This window comes from Lissotriton vulgaris, chromosome 2_1 (assembly GCF_964263255.1).
Source record: "Lissotriton vulgaris chromosome 2_1, aLisVul1.2, whole genome shotgun sequence".
Taxonomy (NCBI): Eukaryota; Metazoa; Chordata; class Amphibia; order Caudata; family Salamandridae; genus Lissotriton; species Lissotriton vulgaris.
The window spans coordinates 708,954,564-708,979,212 of record NC_141687.1 but is presented as its reverse complement, the minus strand read 5'-3'; the positions used below and the strand labels follow the sequence as shown (position 1 = coordinate 708,979,212).

Sequence of the window (24,649 nt, the reverse complement as noted above, 5' to 3'; positions counted from 1 at the left end):
GTAAAAAAAATCGTTTGCTGATTGTGTAGATTTTCTATAACAGATACATGTAGCAGTAACGGATGCTAAAACATTTTTTTTATATATCAAACCTTTATTTGCCAACAGGAAAAGCGACACTTCTTGGGAGTGAATTATCTGAAAGAGGGTCCCGAAGGAAATGACATTACCAGGACCAATGTTGCACAGATCCGCATGGCTTACAGGCACGAGACACTATGCAACGAACTTAGTTTCCTGAGTGATGCCATGAAATCGGAGCAGGTTGTAGATGCGATATCCAAGTGAGCGGCACACAACAGGAGTGGCGCCATCTCACCGGGGACCATTCACTTCCTGTTCGAAAGCTTGTTCACCTGATAGAAATCAAAACCTTTAAGCTAGGACTTCTGGACAACTTACTTCGGTGGAGCGCTCTTCAGTGACTGTACATTATGTGGTTTCAGGTGCTGAGACCACACACCTCACGTGAGCCCAACCCTGAAGGCCTGAGGACTAACTGAGTTAAGGCTGCCATCCTGCTGGCCTTTCACACAGACTAAGGTGCTCATTAGGTTTTCATTTGTTCCATCTCCAAGGCCTCTATTGAAAGAGTGCTCTGCGACATATTCTATTTATAACTAATAGTCATTGCCAGGAGAAGAGAAAGTGGTGCACAACTTCAACACTATCTCCTTTTGTTGTGACTGAGGTGGTTGAAATGGGTTGACAGCATAGGAATCCTCATTATTAGCCACTTCAGGTCTTGACTTTAAAGGACGCTTCTTTAAAAGCCACTTCAATGTGCTGGGCCAGAGGACAGATTACTTTTCCATCTCAACAATATCACTCACACCTCATAGGCTGTGACCTGGAATGTGCTCAGAGATTCCTTGTGCGTTGAGCTGACATGTGACTGATTCTTTAGATGACTTAGAGGTCATAGTAGAGCAATGCATGCCCCGCACCACCAATGCCAACCTACAGAGTCCACAAAACCCCATCCACAGCCAACCAGCCACATAGCTCTGTTGAAGCCATTGCCCCCCTCCAGAAGTCATTCTCCTGGGGGAACCTTGACCTGTATATTTAAATGGCGACTATAAGGGCAAAGGGGAAAGAACCTAACTATGGGGTCCACCTTCCTCGGAAGGGCATGCTGATGCACAAGACTGGCTGTAACAGAGTAGAATGACTAAAAGTGAAAGCACTTATGTTTGCTTATTTGCACGTAGCCACATGCCACCAAGAGACGCTTCAGGGCAAGCGGTGCACGAGAATAACCCTTCTATTCTCTGCAATCAGCCATTTATCTAATCTTTCTGAAGTGCTTTGCTTTCATTGGCTCCTTTTCTAAAGTTATATTTCCATGCCACATTTTATTATGTTGTCACTTCACTGAGATCACGACATTTCCAGGACGCAGGCCAAGCTCTGCCAGCAATTTAATACAGTGCCCCTGCTCCTTAGATGTTCTGGAAAACGTATTTTCATTTTAAAAATGAAAATAATAAATGTTGAACTCCTATGCTGGAAATTTGCATACGTCTGTGAAGGTATAGTTTTTTCTTCCTTGTTTCCAATTCAAAGAAAGATAATCACAGTCATCCAAGACAATGATTAGGTACATTGTGGCACTCCATTTGACATTCAAGGTCAACATTTAAATTCTCAAAGTCTTTGTAGAACAGGGACATTGTATGATTGTACTTAAGAGGTCACACAGCAGATGTATTTGCCTAATTTTTGGAACCGTGGCTGTTGCTGGTCTCTTGAATGTCAGCAAAACCTGTCAGCACTGAGCAGCTCCAGTTACGGCTGTGTGCTTATCCTCAGAAGGATACCTGCTTTCTGAGGCTGTGGTGCTTAAACCATGGGATTTTATTTAAGGCTCAGTAGGACTATATTAAAACTATTGTAGGCAGCACCGCCACTACAAAAGTCCACCAGAGTTCATCAGATTTCAACAAAAGGCATAAACCATGGTTTTGTTGGGACTGGGTCAGTTTACACCCACAGCGCAAGATAGATTTTGCAGAAGCTCTGGGAACTCTCGCAAAGGATAGCATTTCAACACTGCCCTCTGCTTCCCAAGTAATGGCTTCATCTCAACCAAGTTTGGCCCCCAACTCTACAGCCGCGCTTGTATATTTTCCTGGGTTTCCAGCAAAGTAGCTCCCTACTCTTTTTTAAGTCCCACAGTAGTAGCTTGAACTCACTCCAAGTCAAGGCCTTCAAGCTGAAATTTAAAGCTACCTTCTCAGCCTCCACCTAGCACCGCAGCATCCTGATGGACCTCACTTACTTGCACCGCTGTCATGCCACCATCCTCAGAATGTCGCTGTGTGCATGCCCTGTTACCCGTCCGCGTACTGGATGATCACTGCACACCCCTCCATGTAGTCATGCTGGGCATGCTGGGCTGGGCCTGGATTCCTCTTCTGCACCGTGACTGTACACTCATGCATGACTGTATTGTTAAAGATGACCTCACTTAAATAACAACGTGCTGCATGAAGCACACTCAAGGCACTTTACGGATATATAACACATAAATCCAGATGCAAATGGTCAGATGGCATTGGGTGTTACTTAGAGCTGTGTATGTTTTATTTAAATTATAAGCACTGTGCACCAACAAACTATTTTATCAAATAGAGAATTTATTTCTTTAATATATATGATGTACATTGTATGGTTGGGAGTTTTGTTGCTGATTTGCACATTTAATCAAGAACAGTTTCTCAGTGTAATTGAGCGTGGCCTTCCGCTGCACGAGGACCCGAGAGCGTGGCACCTTTGCTAATGCTACTTGAACGTAAACAATTTAGGGGGTCCTGGCACCTTACAGGTGGTCCCATTCAGTGGCAGTACAGACCATACGGGGACCTAGACCTGCTTGGAACTTGCAGTTTGCTTGAACAGAGCTGCTCTCTTGTCCCCCTAGTGGTAATGGAGGGTCCTACTCTTGAAGGACCATTTGTGGCCATCGATGCCTGGTGGAACCTGGTTCATGTCTAGGGACCCTGACATGTGAAACCAAAGCACTGAGAGGAGTTCTCTTGGAATAAACCACTGTGTGAGCAAGGTGTGCTCCGAGGATACCCGCGGCATGCCGTGTCTATTGTATTTATGTTGGATTATTCGTACCATGCTCATAGAGCCGCAAAGGCTATATAACCTCTAACTTTGAAGAGTTTTTTTCTATATTGTGCACTGGCTGTTCAAACAAATTCCCTTCCCGCTTGGGAAATGCAATTTGCATACTACACCGTGTAAAGACATATCGTTCTTCCATAGTTTGCATCCATTTCAAGCTTTATGTGTAAACATAATTCTTTAATACTTTTTGTATTGTTTTTTCTAAATACCTTTTAAAATGTTTTAAACGAACATACTGTGAGCGGAATAATATTGTTTATGTTATCTTTATTATAATGTGTTTTTGAATAGCACTTGTTATGGCACTTTTACAGCTATCTAAATTTGGGGCGTTAGCCAAGTCATTGATACTCATTTCATCCACCTTTGAAAGATGAAAGGCAGATTCAGCCATGCAGGGTGCACACAGGTACAGGGGTGAAACTACTCATTCGTGTTACTCAACGCGCTGTCAGAGTGAATGATTGAAAAGCGCTTATGTAGCAGAAAGCTGTTTTAAAGCACATGCTAAAAAGTCAAAGAAAGACTTGGACATAGGAGATGCACATAATATATTTATAGAGGTTGATAATAAGATGTGCCCTAAGGCAGAGGGAGGGTAAAAGAACTAATGTTTTATTCTCTATGTTTAACCACAGAGTTTATTTTGTTGGCGATTTAAATCCATGCCTAGATTTTGTTTATTTTTTGACAAACACAACGTGCAATGTAACGACTAATTGCGTATGTATTTGATGTTTGGATGTTGCTGCCAATAAACACTGTTCTACCCGGTATCAGGGTCAAGGTGGATGACGTGTCGCCTTTGGAAAATGTCTGCTTTTTGTGCTGTGTACAGTTAATGGCGCGGACTTCGTTTTCCAAGTTTCTGTGCCGTTAGCATCCCAATAGAGGCCTGATTTCATGCCCTACCCATGATTGACTTCCTCTTCAAATAATTGCATTCAAACTGAACAGTGCCCAGTGTACGCTTGAAAAAAACACACATTTCTTTATTGATTTTATTGCACAGCAATGAGATAGCAGTGATCACATGACATTACAATTACCTTAAACATGAAATCCCTCCAAGGTACATCTAAAAACAAGCATTGGCATAGCCAATAGGTCTCCCTTTTAGGACCTTATAAGTATTTAGTTATGCAGTACAATATCTTTGGTGCAACAACATTAACTGTTGCATGGTTAAACACATATAAGGGCCCAAAGGCGAGACCTATTGGCTATGCCAATGCTTGTTACTTCTGTTATTTTGTACACACGGACAAAGGTCTGATCTACCGACCATCTGTCAGACTACCTTCAGCTGAGGCAACAGTCAGCCCCCAGTTCTTCAATGTGGGCAATGATAGGAACTTAAAATGTAGAACGCCTGTACGGACACACAAATATTAAGATAAAGGAACATGACAAGATGGCAAAAAGGACGGAGGTAGGATCTATAATTTGTCATAAAATTGTGGTCTTGTAGTCCTGGTGCATCACAGGGAACCCCTGGTAAAAGCCAGCATGTAGGACAGACAATGACACAAGCCATTGGCAAACATGGGTTGAGAGTGGGCGGTGCTTCTATTCCCTACTCTTCTACAATAATTCTCGCATAGCAGTGCATGCTCGCTGGCTCAGGCTCGACCTAAAAATTACATTTAAACTTGCAGTAGGCGGATTTAGAGCAAAGGATCACCCTTGCAAAGCCATTCAGTAGACATTCAACTCTGTGTAAGCAAAAAACTGGTTGCATTTTTCAGTAGCAAGTATTTATTATACTTCACAGCCACAAAACACAAAGGAAGTAGGGAGCAGAAGATAGTGTTAAGTTACTCCCTGAACCATAAGCCTTTACAAAATGTAGTTCTTGAAAAGAACGGAAAGAATGTGGCAAGGTCCCTGGGGCAGCATTCCAACAAAATGTGGGCTGTTTATTGGCAAGAAGAAAAAGCAGCAAAACAACATTCACAAAATGTGAGGTGCTACTAGTAGGTCTCGCCTTTGGGACCTTGTAAGTGTTTAGCCATGCAGCACACTATCCGAGGTGCTGTGCCACCAGGGATTGAACAGCTATACAATTACTACACAATAGGTCATGCAGTCTGACTCAGGAATACATGTTTACTTGATACACAGTTTAAAATATTTAAAATATTTTGCAAAGGGCGCCCTGCTGCTCCCTAGCCTTTCCATGAGGTAGAATAGTGGCAAACAGAGAAAGGGGTGGGGGTGCGCAGAAAAGGAACTTACAACAATGAAATGGAGAGAAAGAGAGAGAGAGATATGGGGTGTTGCGTTAAATGAAATGTCCTGTTCCCCAGCCTTCTAATTGAAGAGGTTACTTTATTTCAGACCCCTAGTTCAGCGCTATTTCCAAAAATCTGTATCAAACACAAGTTAAAATTATCCTATTTCAAATGCAGGCAAACATACTGTGACTTTGTTATTCAGTTCTCCCATGTCATGTTATGTCTGTATGTTGTGATTTTTTCATTAGCTCTCCCATGTTATGTTTTCGCTGCATTTTGTGAATTTTTTATTCAACACTCTCATGTCTTTTTTCGCTGTATATTGGCTTTGGCAGATCAAATTTTAAACTCTGTGGGTGCTAATTAACTTTACAAGGTCATGTATTATGTATGCACTTTTACCGTCAGGGTGATATGTTGAAAAGTGAACTGCACAGCTGTGTTATGTTTTATGTAGAGGTGCCAAAACCAACCCCTGCAATCTCACACAGGTCAATGTAAGTTTGCTGAAATGAAACCCAACGGGAAGACACCAGCCCCCAAGAGACGCCATATCTGACGGTGCACTGAGTAGTGTTAGGGCCCCACACGTGGAAGGAGCAGGCTAGACAAATGTCAAGTAACAATAACAACCTGTCCTGAAGCTAAGTGAAGGGTGTCCAGAGACATAAACCAAGGGGGTTTAAAGGCAGCGCACGGCGACTATACAACCTGACAGCAAAGACGGATTAGGAAATGCCTAGGTAAACATTTACAACCAGCCCTCACTTATTCAGATTCACAGTGTCACAGCCATGTAACAGTAAAAAGCAATGAGAGGTTGGTTTTTAATGTTTCAAAATTGTTATTTTATTAGTGGAAAATATAACATGTATTCTTCTGTCAAAGTCTCACTCCTGCTAATGTCTCTAAATGTAAACAAGCGTGAAAGTGAAAGTAAATTGGCCCGCGAGCGGTGCGCGCGCGCGCGCGGGGAAAAGCAGCCTGCTCTTTTACTAAGCACACACTTGTGCTTGTGGCGCACCGCTGCACGCTCCCGCAGGTTGTATGCCGCAACAAGCATGAGTATGTTCTTGGAAAAAGAGATGTACAGCGGCTAAAGGTCTCCTATGTAGTGCATGTGTGCTGCGTAGGTGGGACCTAAAAACAGTGGAGGTGCGAGCTGCCTATCCCCTCCCTCCTCATGCACCAAAGATGCACACCTTTGCCTCCCTGATGGATCCTGAGTGGCAAGACTACAATTCTACCTCCAGAGCACCTTTCGTGCCCCGGTTGGGGGTGTCAGAAGGGACTGCAGCTCACCCGCCACATGAGGGACTCTCTCCTTCAGTGGGACTTGACATTCCCTCAACCCGCCCACAAAACTATCCAAACATACCACCCATATTCTTAAGTCCTTCTGTACCTTGTCATCATGCCTATTCAATTTAATATGCGTCCCTTCTGCAAAGGCACATTCCATCAAATCTCTGAGCCATAGGTGCACGTGTGGGCTTCTGTTACCAATCTAACATTTTGCGACTCTTCTACATGCAGGTTTAGCAATCTGTGGAGCTTTTTTTTACTTTTTTTCTTGGGAATTAATCCTAGTATGGTTTTCAGTGGCGCAGGTTTTAAGGGGATCCCAGTTACTGTCTCCATAGTGAAAATATGGAGTCCCAATAATATCTCACAGGGGTCAGTCCCAGACCAGGTGCAGAAATGGAGCCCTCTCTGCAGGTCACCTGGGTTAGGCAGCACGTCTCATGTGGAAGATTACAGGATCACCAAAGGACGCACCACCCGTTTTTACAAAATTGGTGTTTCTGATACGAACCATGTTACCAGGGTGCAAATCAACATGCTTCGCCGACTTCTTTTGATTATACCTCTCGGACATCTTTCTTTATGCCACTTCAACACTGGATTTCAAGGCAGCGTGATCTACCCAGCACAACACTTTGTCACAAACAGTTCTTAAAAGCCAAACCGGGTATAAAGCAGAAGTGGGTACCCGACCTCTGAGTGACACAAAGGGTGCCCACCTTGGTGAGAGAATGTGGCGTTGTGTGGTAAAACCACAGCATCGATCTGACTGCACCTTCCACATCTTATCCATTGTGTTTTGCCCACTTTATGCATTCCACAACGACACTGTTCATCCTCTCAACCAAACCATAGGTTTGAGGATGTCCAACTGAGCTTCTTAAATGTTTTACACCAGACTCATTCAAAAACTCACTCATTTCATGATTCACAAACTGCACACTATTATCAGAAACAAGCGCTTCTGGAAATCCTTCCCTCATAAAAATCTCTTTAAGAAAAAGAATCGTACTGCTTGCCGTGGGAGAGGCACAAAACTGGACTTCAGGCAACTTACTGTGAAACACAAACGCAAAGCGTAAATTGTGCGGATGAAAATTGAATGGTCCCACCAAATCAATCCCCACCTTAAGCCATGGCTTTTATGGAAAAGGAATGGGCTGTAAAGGAGGTGCGACAACTTTAAAACCCATCTCAGCTCCACAACAGACAACACACTCCTTGACTCTTAACTCAATGTCTTTGCCCATAGAAGGCCCCCAATAGTGTAGTCTGACACACCTTTTTGTCATGGTTGCTCCTAAATGTCCATCATTTGCACAGTCAACCAACTTTGTACATACATTAAGAGGAGGAATGCACCTACCATCCCTCATGATGACCCCATCTTCAATGGACAGTTTGTCTACAACTTTCTGGAAAGGTTGAATTTCAGGAGGCATACATCTCTCTCTAGGCCAATCTTTCACAATATATTCTTTAACTCTTTCAAGAACAGAATCTTCACAAGCCTTTTTCCATTCACTCTAACTGGAAGCCTTATTTTCTACTCCATCGACAAAAGCAGTAAAACAGTCTCCTTGTCCTCATCCACATCAAGTACATCATCCTCACTTATGGGAAGTCTGGACAGCAAATCTGCTCTGACATTTTCCTTTCCTGGAATATGCTTAACTACAAAATCATACTGTAGAAGTTTAGTATTCAGCCGTACAATACGAGGCGTGGCATATTTGAGACGTTCCCCCTCGCCCCAGAATGTATAAAAGGGGCTTGTGGTCAGTTTGAATGACAAATTTCCTGACCCAAATGTAAACCCTGAACTTTTCACATGACCAATAATATGCCAAAAGTTCCTTTTCAATCACAGAGTAATTTAGCTCTGGATCGCGCAGTACTCTGGAAGCGTAGCTGATGGCAACTTCACTCACACCTGAAGATTGAGTCAAAACTGCCCCTAAACCATAATTACTAGCATCAACTGTAATGGTGCAGGGAACAGCCAGGTCATATGCACTAAGGGTTTTTGCATTAACCATTTCTGACTTGACCAAGTCAAAAGCCTCTTGACAGTTCACATCCCACTCAAAAGTGACATTTGTTCTAAACATATTTGAAAGGACTTTCATTTTACTGGCATAATCAGGTATGAAACATGAGTAGAATTCACACAACCCCAAAAAGGAGCGTAACTCATCCTTGTTTTTAGGACATGGACATTCAACAACTGCTTTCACCAGACCTGGCCTTGGGCTCACACCTTTAGCAGAAACAAATGTCCCAAAAGTTCTATTTCTCTCTTCCAGAACTCACATTTTTGTTTTACAATAATTCCCTTCCCAAAAATACCAAGCACTGTCCTCAAAACCATATCATGTAAATGTTTAGAGGGGGCGTGGCTTGGATGCCGAGGAGGTAGGCAGCGTGAGCTCGGAGCTCCATGCCCGATCCCGAAAAATATCCTGAAAATCTGATCGGACCCCGAGGTAACCGATACTATCCGGTACTGGACGTTACTGCGGAGGGTCCGAGGCCCACGGAGGACGACACCGAGCCATCCCACAGCAGTATTTCGACTTTGAAAGCTGAACCCAGGCGAGAAGTTGCGGACCCCAAAATGGCGGCGAGGGCATGAGAGCAGACACGACGGAGACATCTGCCCGGAGACCCACTGAGGACTACTCCCAGACGAAACAAGGGTGTTGGCAGCCATATCGCGCCTCTCCCCGGGTGCCGAGTGGACTTTGGGAGCACTCTTGGGCGGTGGCTGAGGACCGCCCCCCTAGTGAGGGCGACGGCTGTGCGGCAGTGGCCCAGTGACGAGAGCCCCGGGCCCCTGGCACGTCTGGCGCAGGCCGGGCCGCGATCTCTCAGTGTTTCCTACTACTTGGTGACAAACCTGGGCCCGAGAACTCTGCCGAAGAACGAAACCCGACGGCGCTCGGAGGGTGACCAGGAATATACTCGGAGACCGCCGCCCAAACCGGCCCAGATGGGGAAACCAAAGGGGAAGGGAGATGGCGCGACCGACACAGAGGCTGCGGAGGGAGCGGAGCGAGACCAAGCGGCATTGCAGCGGATGCAGGATCGTATCCTGGAGGCCATCGCCACCACTAAGGACGCCCTGCAGCAAGATATCGCTCAGGTGGCGACGGGCTTGGGCCTCCTGAAGGCCGACCACGACAAACTTAAAGACAGGGTGAAAACCGTGGAGATCACGGTCAAGGAATTAGCCCCGGGCCATGAAACGTTGAAGGCCCAGATGGTAGACGTGATGGACCGCCTGAAGGTGCTGGAAAGGAGGGCCGAGGATGCCGAAAACAGAAACAGGCGCAACAACGTACGCCTAGTGGGCCTGCCGGAGAAAATTGAGGGCGACGACATGGTGGGATACCTTGATAACTGGTTGCGGACGGAGGTGGCACCGGAAGGTCTGTCCCCCTTCTTCTCCCTGGAACGGGCACATAGAGTTCCAGCGCGCCCGCCAGCCTTGGGCCTTCCTCCTCGCCCGGTGGTGTTCAAGTTGCTCCATTATCGGGACAGAGATTGGCTCTTACAGAGGGCGAGAGAAGCAGGGCCCTTTCAAGTGGAGAACAATAGAGTCACCATGTTCCCGGACTATACGTTTGAGACGCAGCGACTCCGGGCAAACTTCCTGTCCCTCAAGCGGGAGCTCCGCCAGGAAGGCATCAAGTACTCCCTGCTGTTCCCTGCCAAGCTAAGAGTGGTAGTGGATGAGAAAACACTATTCTTCACAACTTCCGCGGACGCTTGGGACTGGTGGGACACTTATAAAGCGGGAACGGATGGTGCCAAGGCCAGGGAGGAGGAGGCCAAGGTGGCGAAACCAGTAAGGCAGTCCCAACGGATCAGGAGGAACCGCAAGAGAACCGGGAAACCATCGGTGTCACAGACGGAGGCGGAGAGGCAGGCGGCACTACAGGCGGTAGTGGACTTATCTAGGACCGCCAGGACTCAGTCCGGGAAGGGCACGGAATCGGAGGACCCGGGCACGGGCTCGGAGACAGGACAATCGGAATTTGGTGGAGCCCGGGGCCCTATTGTGACGCCGCAGACTTCGGAGCAGATATTGGAGGCGTGTTGAACTGAACTGGTGGAGTGAGCTCGTTGGTTGGACACCGGGGCACTGGGCCCGCAGCAGTGGAACATTATTGATTGAGGTTTTGGGGAGTTGTAATGAGGGGATTGCGGGGTGGAGCGCGCGGGGCTGATTTGTTTTGAGGTTCTATCGCATTGAGCCGCGCCCTACTGGCCCCTAAGGTCATCGCAGTGGGGACTGCGAGCATTACCACCTCTCCTTGAGGGGTGGTCGGGAGTGTTGGTTTGGATGGGGGTACTTCCAGTTGCGGGGGGGCCTGTCCTGGGGGGGTGGGAGTTGCGAGCAGTTGGGGTTGCTCGGGGGGCAGTTGTTGTTGGTGGGGTTCAGCTTCCTGTTTGGAGAGGGTGGGTGGGTGGGCCCGTGGTCGCGGGACTTGTGCGGACATTGTTCTTTGCAGTATGGTCCGGTTGTGTAGGGGGAGATGGCTAGCACTGGGGCTTTGAAATGTGTGACCTGGAATGTGCGGGGTATGCAGTCCATGGCGCGCAGACATAAAGTCCAGGCGTACCTCAAGCGTAGGGGGGTTCTTGTAGCGTTCCTGCAGGAGACACATCTTAATAAGCAGGAAGGGGCGGCTCTGCAAAGGCGCTGGAGGGGGCAGCTATTCTACACGACATTTTCGGCTTTTGCAAGGGGGGCACTGATTTGGATACGGGCGGGGGTCCCCTTCCAGGTCTCAAAGTCATTGGTGGACCCTGAGGGCAGATATGTGGCGGTGGAGGGGAAGCTGAGAGGCAGGGTGATATCTCTCTGTAATGTGTATGCTCCTAATGTAGACCTGCCCGCCTTCTTGTCTACCATCTCGGGCAAATTGGCGGGTTACCTGGCAGGGCCGGTCCTCTTGGGGGGGGACTTCAACTCGGTTGAGGATGTGTTACTAGATAGGTCCCATCCCCCGCTGCGCGCGTCCCCAGTACGTAGGGTCGCTAAGCGTAGGTTGGAATGGCAGGAGAGCTGGGCCCTCACGGATGCATGGAGGGCGTTGCACCCCACCGCTAGGGACTATTCCTTTCACTCACACCTGCATGACTTGCATGTGCGGCTGGATGCGTTTCTTTGTTCGGCATGTGTGCTCCCAGCGGTGGGAGGGGCGGAATACTTGGCTAGGACGATATCAGACCACAACCCCTTGTTGTTATCTCTGGAATGGATGGTGACGGTTAACTGCGTGCCAACATGGCGCCTGCAACCTGATACCCTGGACGATTTGTTGTTCAGGGAGGCCCTAAGTGAGCGTATTGAGAGATATTTTGAGGAGAACAGTGGCTCAGCCTCCACGAGGGCGGTTGAATGGGATGCGTTCAAGGTGGTGGTGCGGGGACACTGTATTGGACACACGGCAGGGGCTCGGAAGACTTTGTTGGATGACTTAGATAAGGCTGAGACACGGCTGAGGGAACTAGAGAAGAGGCGCCCGAATCACCCTGAACTGCAGGAGGAGCTTAGCGGGGCGCGGGAGGGGCTGGCAGTAGAGCTGGAGCGGCTGCGAAGCTTCGACCACAAGGCGTACATGACAAGGGCGCATGCGGAAGGTGATAAGGCGGGGTCAATGTTGGCGTGGCTTGCTAACCCAATCCGGGGGGGAGTGCCGATCATGGGGATCCAGGAGCCAGGGGAGGAGCCCTGCCACACTCAACCCGGGATCCTGAATAAGTTTCGTGCTTATTATGAAGGGCTCTATGAGAGTGGTGGAACAGGAGGGACAGGGGAGATTGAGGAGTTCTTGGACGGATTACAGTTGCCGCGAGTGGAGGACTCGGAGGCAGAAGAACTAGGTCGGCCCATCTCTCTCAGAGAAATAGGTTGTGCTATAAAACAGATGGCTAGAAATAAGACCCCGGGCCTTGACGGACTGCCGATCGAATTTTATAGCAAATACCTAGAGTACCTAGCACCACGGCTGCGCGAGGTATACAATGAGGCGCAGGAGAGGGGCCGACTCCCGGGCTCCATGTGCGAGGCCCTCATGATCCCGCTCTTGAAGCCGGGCAGAGAGAGTGCGGCGCTGTCCTCGTATCGTCCGTTGTCTATGTTGACGACGGACTACAAGATCCTCAGTAAAATTCTGGCCAACAGACTGCTGGTACATATGACGGGCCTGGTTCACGGTGACCAGTGCGGTTTCATACCGACACACAACACCACCCATAACATTCGTAGACTCACGAGACTGATGGGTGCGGACTGGCCGGACGCCGTCTCCCCATTTGTCCTTTCCATTGATATTGAGAAGGCATTTGACAGTCTTGAATGGGGATACTTATATGAGGTGATGCGTCGCTTCGGGCTGGGGGACGGATATATAAAATGGACCAAGGTCCTCTACACCGAGGCGGTAGCGAGGGTCCGAGTGGGCACACTGATCTCGAACCAATACCCGATTAGGCGTGGCACTAGACAGGGCTGTTCGCTATCCCCGCTCTTATTCGCGTTGGCGATGGAACCCTTCGCTGCGGAAGCCAGACTGGGCCGCCACTACGCAGGTTTGTCATTCAGGGGGAGACCGCACTTCATCTCCCTGTACGCGGATGACTTGCTGATGTTTCTGGCCGACGCGAGCCCCGAGCTTCAGGGGGCGCGACAGCTACTGGGACGATTCGGTAGGTTGTCGGGCCTGAGGGTCAACTGGCCTAAATCCTGTCTGTTCCCCCTGAGGCCGGGAGAACCGTGCCCACTCACTGCGCAGGAACTCCGGTGGGAGCCGCGCTGTCTGCATTATTTGGGGGTCTATGTTTACCACGCCCCGTCCGACCTGCTGGATGGTAACATCACTCGCTGTATTAACGCCCTGCGGGGGTCCATGGACTTCTGGGCAACCCTGCCGCTCTCCCTAGCTGGTAGAATTTCCCTGCTTAAAATGATAGCCCTGCCCAGGCTTTTGTATTATTTCAGGACGCTACCGGTGTGGGTACCGAGCTCGGTTTTCAAACGCCTGAGGTCATTGGTCATAGCGTTCTTGTGGGGCACGGGTAGGAGGCGCATAGCGCTCGACACGCTGTTGCGCCCTAAAGATGAAGGAGGTATGGCAGTGCCGGATTTTGAAGGGTATTACCTAGCTGCACAGCTGCAGACCTTTACTCAGGAGGTGGCGAGAGTGTATAGAGGCCCCGAGGACGCGAGAGTAGAAGGCACCCCGCGACACGTTCTGGCATATATTACGCTGCACCAGAAACTCCGGGTGGGAGATCTGACGGTCGAGGAGCAGACGTTCCGGCTTGCCTGGGACCGGGCCCGTAAGCGGGCGGGTGTCTGCCGTATGTATGCCCCCGAAATTCCGCTGGGGATGGTCACCGCCCTCCCACATGGAGGTGACTGGTCGCGCTTGCCGGGGTGGGAGGAGGCGGGAATACTAATGCTGGGTGACCTCTACGAAGATGGGGCGTTGCTGCCGTTTCGGGACCTGCAGGAGCGATTTGACCTTCCGAGGGGCGACTACTTGCTGCACGCAGCAGTCACAGGCGCTATGCGAGCCCACTGGGGGGAAGGGCTGCAGGAACCTGGCACCTCGATGGCCTGCCAGTACGCCATGATGGCGGCGGGAACCTTTAAGGCTGTCACGTGCCTCTACTCCAGGATGCAGCGGGAGGCCTTGCAACCCTTGGCAGCCCTGAAGGCCAAGTGGGAGCTGGACCTCCAAGTGGAGATACCAGACACGACCTGGGGCCAGTTGCTAAGACGGGCAAGGAAGAGCTCGAGGAACGCCAGGTTCCAATTGATCCACTTTTATGTGATCCACAGGGCATACCTCACCCCTGGGAGAATCCAACAGTATTTTGGGGCGACTGACGCTGCTTGCCCCAGATGTAACACAGCTGGGGCGGATTTGTGCCATATGCTGTGGGATTGCCCCTCCTTGGGAGATTATTGGCAGGAAGTTGGGCGGGCCCTTAACGCAGCGACAGACAGGGATATCCAGTTCACTAAAGCGGTTGGCGTCCTACATTGGTTCCCGCATACACCTAGGACTAAGATGACTAGTAAATTTATAGACTTGGGGCTCATCCTGGCCAAGCGGGAGATCACGAGAAACTGGAAGTCCAGAGTGGGGCCCATGTATAAAAGATGGTATGGAGAATGTCTGAGATGGGCCGCGTGTGAAAGTACCCTACGATACCAGTTGGCCTGGAGGTTGAATGATGAGAAGGCGCTGGAGAGGGCGACGGCATGGGAGGTGATGGTGCAGGCACTCCGGGAGGTGGACGATGAGGGGCAGGATGGCGAGAGTGCACTAGCCGGAGCAGACCCTAACACTACACAGGAGAACACACCTTAGCGAAAGTTTACTTCCTCCTGCAACACACCAGACGCTTTTACACTGTTAACCCAGCGTAGAGCGACCACGGGGGTGGGTGGGTAGGAGGCTGTTTTGGAGGGGAATTGGGGTACCGAAATTTGGGGAGGGGGAGGGGAGAAAACCACAAAAGCATCCCAGGGTTATTTGCTTGATGAAGCGGTCAGACACTGTAAGGAGCCACAAGAAATGGGCAGGGTTGAGGTCACCCGCGCTGAGATCGAGATGAAACCCCCTGCCGGCGATCGACTGAATCTAACTAAGACTGTACATGATGTGTTGTTAATGCTAAGTATATTGTCTGTACATTTATAATGGTGATGCAATAAAAATGAAGTAAAAAAAAAAAAAAAATCATGTAAATGTTTAGAAAAGATATGCACATTATCTTGAAAGATGACTACACCCCTTACATCTTGAAGCACTGTCTGCATTATGCACTGGAACATTGAAGCAGCAGAGGCAAGTCCAAAAGGCATCCTACAAAACTGAAATGAACCAAAAGGGGCGTAAAAAGTTGTATAATGGCGAGACTCAGCATCCAACAAAACTTGATGGTACGCAGAGGCAAGATCTATCTTTGAAAACCATTCTGTGTCCCTCAGTTCTTCCAACATTTCACCAATTTTTGGAAGTGGCTGTGAGCCAACACAAATTTCTTTGTTGGGACTTCTCAGGTCGATGCACAAACGTATATCGTCATTCTGTTTGCGTACGACAACCAAAGGACTGACCCACAAACTAGATTCTACAGGTTCAATGACCCCACAACTCTGCAATTTGTCCAATTCCATCTTAAGATCTCCCCTAAGGCTAAATGGCACAGACCTGACCTTGTGCTTCACCGGTATAGCGTCTTTTAAAACTTTTATCTTGTGCTTGAATCCCACTATCTTTCTAAGTGAGTCTGAAAACACTTTGGGAAACTCATGTTCTAAACAATGAGAATCAGGATTGTCCTTGATAACCAGGACTTGTTCGCTGGAACCAAGTCTTAATATCATGCCGAAAAGCCCTTGATGGTACCAGCCAAGGATGTTTAAACCATGAACAGCCACATACATTTTTCCCTGTATCTTTCGCTCCCTTAATTCTAACACATCCTCCAAATCAATTCTTCGTCCCTCGTAAGAGATGGGCGCTCAATCAGGAAGAAAGAGAGAACTGTCCCCCCAAGATTTCTTGAACAAATCATACATAATCATTGTTATGCAGGCACCAGAGTCTACCAGCAACTTCAAACAAACTCCACCCACAAACACATCTACATAGGGGTCTACACAATCAGACGGATAACCAGAGACTATCCTTCATCCTTGACCGCAACAATCATGTCATGAAAATGTTGTACTATATCATTTTCACACAATGGTTCATACTGTATAACAAAATGAACTTTGTTATCAGTTTTACTAACATTTGACTGACACACTTTTGCAAGATGTCCTACTCTACCACACTTGTGGCACTTGGCATTCTTACCAGGACATAATCTGTTGTCTTTACCATGTGAAGCATACCCACATCTATAGCAAATGTTTTTTCTCTTGAATAACACTTTCTCATTTGGCTTGTCTTACATAAAGTTTTGCTAGTGGCATTGGCTGTGGCAATCGCATTAACAGATTAATTTAGGGTGCAATTCACATTAAACTCTTTTACTGATAGCTGTGCTAGTTCAACACTCTTTGCCACCTTTATGACCAAACTAGAATTGCCCATAGTAAGGAATTTCTGTTGAATCTGCTTGTCCCAACAATGTGCAATGAATTGGACAAGCTGGTCACGATATTCTCCAAAATGACATTCAGCACACAATTTACGCAAAGCACTTAAATAGCTATCAACATTCTCACTTTGTAGCTGTGGTTGTTTAAAAAATTGTGCCTTAACACAACTATGCTAGGTTGCACATCAAATTTGATCACTATCTTTTTAACCGCTTCTTGATATTCATCAATGACTTCGCCCTCCCCCAATACAATATCTGGTAGATGTTTAAATACTTCTCTTCCTGTAAAACCTAAGGAGTGAAGGAGAAGACACTTCTTCCTTTCTGCCCTGAAACGTGAAGCTCCAATAGCACCCAAATACTTTTCGAATGCATCAAACTACTGCCTCCATTTAATGTGAGGAGCACATGGACTTTCTTAAAATGGTGGTGGAGGATTAACAGATTGCATATTTGTAATCAAAATAGAAAAAATAAAAAAATACCTCTACCTTAAAAAAATTCTCCAAGACAATTACATATAGTCTTAAACAGTAAGTTTTGTGAAGTATAGATACTGATATCAAGTCAAAGAAATATTGCACATAGAGTTAATAATGCATTAAAGTCACACTTGGAGTTGCAGAATAAAATGCAGACTTCACATAGATAAACGTTAGACCATATCTATGCTTCACCTCGTCCCAACCTTGACTGCAGGCAGATAGTCCAATAACACTGCAGTGTGTCAGTGCGTCATTGGTTGCCACACCCGAAAGTTAGAAGCACAGATGACGCTGACGCTGCAGAATCACCAATACCCTAGCAGCATTCCAAAGCGTCATCAGTTGTTATGGGTTGAGCTTGAAGCAAGAGCTCCGGCTCCCAACGATCACGGTGAACTCGTTTCGAAGCACAACTGAATGCAGGCACACCGGGACGAAATCAAACGTGACCCAGCTATACAAACAGCTCTAAACGCAGTCAAAACGAAACCCCTCCCGTGTACCTCCTCACCAGAATCCGCTCTAATGTGTGCTGGATACCGCTTACTGCAGCTGGAGAAGTGACGCAAATCACCTTCTATTCAGGAATAAATTCAGCCGCTGGAGGAGGCTCGCGCAGTGGTGCCAGGAGATTAACTTTTTAAATTCCAGTAAAATTGCTTCAGAATCAGCAGTGGTCCGACAGCACACCCTTACTTCTAAAATGTTGCAGTAAAAATGATGTTGTGCCTCTGGACACAGGATCTCATCACAGGACACAGCCGGTACGTTTTTAAACTTTATTTGTGGGAACAACGAGCCACCGCTCCTCTCACGAAAGGCGAGAGGCACCAACTGACATTTGTGGAATACCCAACACGAGAGTACTATGGCAACACTTGAAGGTTCTAAGTAGAACCATAAATAAGCACATCTAAGCACAACAAAATGCATATTAGCTAGGGGTTATGGAGAGATGAGGGGCACTTTTGTAGTGAGGGAATCTGAGGAGGAGGGAATGGGGGCAGGGTCACCAAAATAAACGGTTGAACTGGGATCCAATAGCTCCTAAGCCAGTCTTGTGTGCAGTGTAAGAAATTAAAGTGTATAAATTTAAATTGTGCTTTGCTAAAGACCACTTTCACTTGTGTGCACACCTTGTCCCAGGACTCGTCTATAACCTGGCCCCCTATATCAACCACTCAGTCAGGTTTTCCCTTAGACTCCACACAGGAGTTGTCACTTGTGAGTACTCTATACATGTTTGTTATGGTATGTCTTGAATGTCCCAATTGTAGGAGGGTTTCCAAAGTCCACTATGGGAGAGGAGCAAGTGGAAAACTGGCCCAACTCTCTCTGGCTGTCCTCGCCAGCTTTGCGTTTTGAAGAAACTGACCAGGGCCTGCTCCAAATATCTTTTGAGGCATCTGGAAAGGGAGAAATGCATCTGCTGGGCAAACATCTCCTAGGGTCTCCGATCCCCTTTCCCTCCAGTGGGTTAATCGTCATTGTCTCCACTATCTGTTTAAATGGTTGAACCACCTATAGAGTCCCTGGCAAGTGGCAGTCTCCAGGAGCACCCTGTAATGAAGTCAATTCTCAGGAATGAAGATGTATCACCAAACTGAAACTCTTGCTTAACATATTTACGTACATGACATGGGAGAAACATCTCAGCCATCCGTCCAGGCCAGGCTCCAGTTACAATTCATACCAGTACATTCTAGTGAAACCTACGCAAGTAGAGGTTCCAAAGGAATGTTTGTCATAGTTACACTACATAGGGAAATTAATCCCTTGCATGCAAATACCAGATACCACACTCCTCCCTCCCATTGTATAAAACAAAATGAACCTAAGGAAAACAGAGAAAAACAAAACAAAAAAACAAAAACATACTTAAGAACCTACAAATACATGAGCGGAGATGCACAGATTATTTCTATTAAAAACCTACAGGAACTATTAATAAACTAACCAAAAGACATAATTCTTTAAATACTTTAAAGACATCACCTTTCTTAAACTTTTTCTTACATTCACACTTGCTCTCTCAAAGTGTTTACGTCCACTTCCAATTTTCTCAGCATCATCCCCCACCTGGTCAAATGCCCCATAGTTCACAACAGTACCTCTATTGAAGTTCTACACTCTTGAGTCCGTAGTCTTTACAGCATTCTTAAACAGTTTCACAACACAAATGGGTGCAGACAATCTCTTACAACTTCCCGGAAATCTGATCCTCTCCCAGTCTCCAACTTTTCAATTTTTTCTAGCTTTCATTTTCATCTCTTTCCTATCTTGCACAGTCCTTTTATCCATGCTACTTTCACACTTCTCCATGACCCATCCTGGTGCCTTCAAACTTTTGGCTCTTCATTTCCTGATTAGTTCGAACAGTGTTTTTCCAGTCACTAAATGGGGGGAGGTGGTGGGGGAATCAAGAGATAAACACGCACTTTCTTGCGTATCTCCTCTCTCCAATCTGCACTTTAGCCTTTCTAATAGTCTCTTTTAACACTCTGTTAAATCTCTCCACAACACCAATGGCCTCTGGGCGATACAAAGCACATTTAGCATGCAAAATATCCTTCTTACACAAAAATCCCTCCATTTCACTCGATACCAACTGTACACCGTTATCAGTCAACAACTTTCCAGGCACGCCCCCTCTATTGATTTCTTGTAAGAATGCAACTAAATGTCTGGTTTCAACACCCCTGGTAACAGTTATTTCAGGCACTCATAAAAACAAATCAGTTACGACCAACACATAGAAAGTTCTGCTCTGACTATGAGTGGGCCCCAAAAATGTAGAGCGGTCTTCTCTCAGGGGCCTTTAGATAGCTGGCTCATTACTAAAGGTTGAGTTCTCGGCTTCAAAATCTTCTCACTCATCATACCCTGAACACACTCCTAAACCAACCTCTCAGCCTGCATGTCCATACCCGGCCACCAGTCAACCGCTCTCAAACTCTCATTAGTTTAAGAAATAACCAAATTACTTTCATGCGCCAGCTTGAGTAACGTCATCCTCAATGCAACTGGGGGCACCAATCTAGTTCTTTGAAATAACAGTGCATTTTACTCAGATAATTACTCTCTCACTGTCCAAAATCCCTGACACTCCTTGCTAATTAGCTCCTTCTTACTCCAACCAATCTTCAACCCCTCAAAAACTTCTTGAATACCACTATCCTCCCTCACAGGTTTTTTCCATTCTTCTTCAGAAATGTTTGCCCCTTCAACTGCACAAACACACTCATCCTCTTCCACATCCTCATAATCTGATGCAACATCTGTACAAACTGACACTAGCCTCTACAATGCATCCGTAATCACATTTCTAATACCAGGGATGTATTAAACTGCAAAATTATACTCCTGTAAAGCCACAAACCAGCGAGTAATTGTTCCAGAAACTGCATCAATGCCCTTGCTCTGAAATATTTCTCGCAAAAGTTTGTGGTCCGTTTTAACACAAAATTCAGAACTCCACAAAATTGTTTTTATTTTCCTGACTGCCCAATATATTGCTAATGCTTTTCGCTTGATAACTGAATACCTTGTTTCCGGTTCACATAAGCTCCTAGATGCAAACATGATGGTCCTGGTGTTAAAACCTTCCCTTTGAAACAAAACTGCTCTTAAGCCCTTAACACTGGTGTCTGTAATGAGGGTGTTTTTCATGTTAGGATAAAAACTCCTCAAATTAGAAGCCTAACAAAGCCCTTTTCTTTAATCCCTTGAATTCTTCTTCGCACTCCTCATCACTGCAGAATGCCACACCTTTCTTTAAAAGCAATGTACGTTTAGATGCAAAATTTTGGATGAACTTACAGTAATCTCTAAAAACTTGAGCAGCTCCTCCTTCTTGGTGGGAGATGACAAACCCTTTATGGCATTCACCAAGCTGAGTTTTAGCTAACACCATCCTTAGAACCCTTAAGACCAAGATATTCAATGAATGGCTGTCTGAATATACATTTCTATTTCTTTATTGTCAAATTAGCACCTTCCAATCTCTTAAGCACCTGTCTCGCCCTTTCATCATGCACACGAACAGTGGGTCTACATATCTGAATATCGTCCTCGTTTATTCTAATTCCCTCTACACCATTCAATACTCTCTCTATGGCTCTGTAAAACAGAGGCTGCTGACACCAATCCAAACGGCATTCTTTTATACCTACATGTGCCAAAAGGTGTTATAAATGCTGTTACCTCCCTAGAATTCTCTTCCAGTTCTATATGGTGATAAGCTGACCTTAAGTCAATCGTGGAGAACACTTCAGCTCCATCCATAGATATCAACATTTCGGCAATATTTGGAATAGGGTATTTATCTACCATTACACCCTTGTTAAGTTCATGCAAGTCCACACAGAGTCACAATTCTCTGCTGCTCTTTTTGGCTACTACGACTGGAGCCAACTAATCAGTCCCTTCCACTTCTTCAATGACTCCTTACTTCAACAACTTTTCCAATTCCAGTTCCATACCATTTCTCACAGCAAACGGAACATTGTGCACCTTACCACACTTGCGGTACAAAAGGAGGTGGTGATGGATGGAGCATCTGAACCAATCAAACACTCACACCCAGTCAACAGATCTGGGTTTAATCCATCACCGTTCTTTAGCCCACTCTGCCACCCCAGTTCAGACATGGCCATATGCAAATCAATCTGACCCTGTGCCTCATGGGAGCAGTCCTACACGAGTACAGCTAGGTTAATGTATTACTTTTCACTAGCGGCTCGTTACTTTATTGCCTGTTAATAACCCCCCTTTTAATTTCCTTGGTTGTGTCCTGTTGTGTCATATGTACTGGATACAGGATTGTATCCCACTGTATAAATGTTCTCCTTTTATTTTGTCTACAATTGCTCCAATCGATTAAATCAGTGTCCGGCTGGACACCTTCTTCATTATAGTACAGATTCTTGTCTATAATTTTTTAACTGGTTTTGTTTATCTTGCTAAATCAAGGACCTTTGTTACTTGATAAAACTGTTACCCCTGGTCCTTGATTACCTAGAGAGTCCACTTGTTTTTTTGAAACCTCATGGGAACAGTCCAGCCCGAACTGCCAAGCCATACCTTCCCTGGACCAGAAGAAAGCTTCCTAGGACCGGTTTCTGGCATTACAACCGTCTTCAGCCAGGCTTGTTTGAATCCAGTGGCAAAGTGAACAAGGGACTCACGTTTGAGCATACCCTGCCAACTTATGGCAAACAAAGTGGTATAAAAGGGGGTGGTGATGGACGGAGCATCTGAACCAATCAAACACTCACACCCAGTCAACAGATCTGGGTTTAATCCATCACAGTTCTTTAGCCCACTCTGCCACCCCAGTTCAGACATGGCCATACTTGGGCTGAATACCATTTCTCAATTTAATCTTATGGCAATATCGCTTGAGATAGCCTAATTCAGAACATTGAAGAGAATTGTTCAACCAAACTCTGCCGAAATTCCTCTGAGGGTCAGACCCTCTCTGCTGGATGAGGATCAACATTCACTGCTTGTGTGACAGATTGCACATCATTCTTCACAATTATGGGGGGATCACTGTTGGGATCGAACGTGACTCCAAGATCTTGCTCAGTATGCTGGCACCTCTTAACAAAATATACACCTTTTCAGCCAAACATTTATCTTTCTATTCAATCATGCCCATGAAATACTTACTCAATTTGATGGGCTCTCCTCCATAAGCCAACGGCCTGATGTTAGGTTTCAACGATTTCACACTTCTCCCCAGGTTTCGTTAAAAAAACTCATTGGACACCAAAGTGATTTTTGCTCTTGAGTCAAAAAGAATTTCAGTTTGTTTGCCATCAAATTTCAATGATTGAACTCTTCTGAACACCACAATCAACCTGCAAAACTATTTGTCTGCACTCAAAATCAGATTCATCACAATATATATTTTTTTCTCTATTGTTTATAAATTCGTTTTTATTGGTTTTTCCAATGAAACATTACAGTATTAATAAAAGCATGTAATAGTAGACACAGCATGTATGCATAAGAGTCATATTCCTTATCTTTCTTTAGCATGGTACAGTCTAGAAAATAGGCCACACAGTACGTCGCGCTCATGATGCGTTGCTTACCTTCAAGATCACAGTATGACATTTCTTATGGCAATATCAGCATATTACTGGACATTCAATGCATATGACCGTCAAAACATTCAGTATATCTTTCATAACAGTTATGTCCCAAATGGAGGTTTGTGGTAAGGCGCCAACATGTAAGAGGTGTGATGCATGGGGGAGCAGGTAGAGGAGGGCCCGTGACATCTATCCCATAAGTGCTCCATGTTTCTTCAGTGGGGTAGTTTTATGGTACTCTTGTTACCGGGACGTCAGCTGGATCATCCTGCGGGTGCACGAGGAGGTAGCGTGTAAGGGGTCACCATATGTCTTTAGGCTGTGAGGTGCGTGGGAGTAACTCTGCATAGGTGGATAATTGTTATTGGCAGTAAATTAAATCACTAAGCCAATCCTTAAATTTGGGCGTTCTTCCTCTGCCCCAGTGGCAAGCAACACAGCGTTTAGTCATCAAGAGTGCAGTAGTGATTCATCTGCGGTATGGTTTAGGGATTAGTTTGGTATAACCTAGTAAGGCTTACAGTGGAGAGCGCTCAATATTGGGCGTTGTCATCAGTTGTATGGCATCCATGACTTGTCTCCAATATTCCTGTACCTCCGGGCATTCCCAGGCCAAGTGGTGAAAGTCAACCCCTGGGGTTCCGCACATATCGCAGCGATCCAAATCTTTTAGTTTGTATTTGTGCATCTTAACTGGTGTATAAGACAGGCGGTGGAGAAATTTAAAATGCGCGATGCATAGTCCGCTGCTGGCAGAGATTTGTTCAGTTTGTGAGCAATGATATGCCCAATGGTCATCTGACAGCTCGTAACCTAATTCTGAGTCCCAGTGCATGTGCAATGGCCTTCGAGGCTCCTCCCAGATTCATCACTATATTCTATCTCAACTTCTTTTACTTTAACACTTCCTTTGACATCTTTATTTTTACACTCACTATAAAAATTACCTCTTGTACCACAGCCTCTGCATGTGACCTTAAGGGCTGAGCACCATTTCTAGAAGTCAAAATGAAATGAGAATGGATCACTTGACCTGAGTAACCAGGGTTTGCAAAGTTTGTGTAATATACCGATTAAAAAACCCTTATTCACGTACACAAGTCAGGAAGGCTGTATATCTTTGTTCTCCGGACTGCTTTAAAAATGTTACAGCATCATCATTGGGTACGTTTTGTATGCTTCCTCCATCCGGAGGTGAACCACAGGTTATTGCAGTAGTGATCAAAGAAAGGTGGCG

The 24,649-nt window shown here is 46.3% G+C and overlaps 1 protein-coding gene across 2 annotated transcripts in view; it reads left to right on the top strand.

Annotated features, from left to right (window-relative positions):
* AMPD3 (adenosine monophosphate deaminase 3) overlaps positions 1 to 3,931 on the top strand; it is a 119,165-nt gene extending 115,234 nt beyond the window's left edge. For both annotated transcript variants that reach the window (XM_086955957.1, XM_086955956.1), the window contains exon 15: positions 109 to 3,931. In XM_086955957.1, coding sequence (XP_086812083.1) covers positions 109 to 288 — 180 coding nt within the window. In that variant the 3' untranslated portion in view covers positions 289 to 3,931. The remainder of the gene's footprint in view (positions 1 to 108) is intronic.
* The last annotated feature ends 20,718 nt before the right edge of the window (positions 3,932 to 24,649 follow it).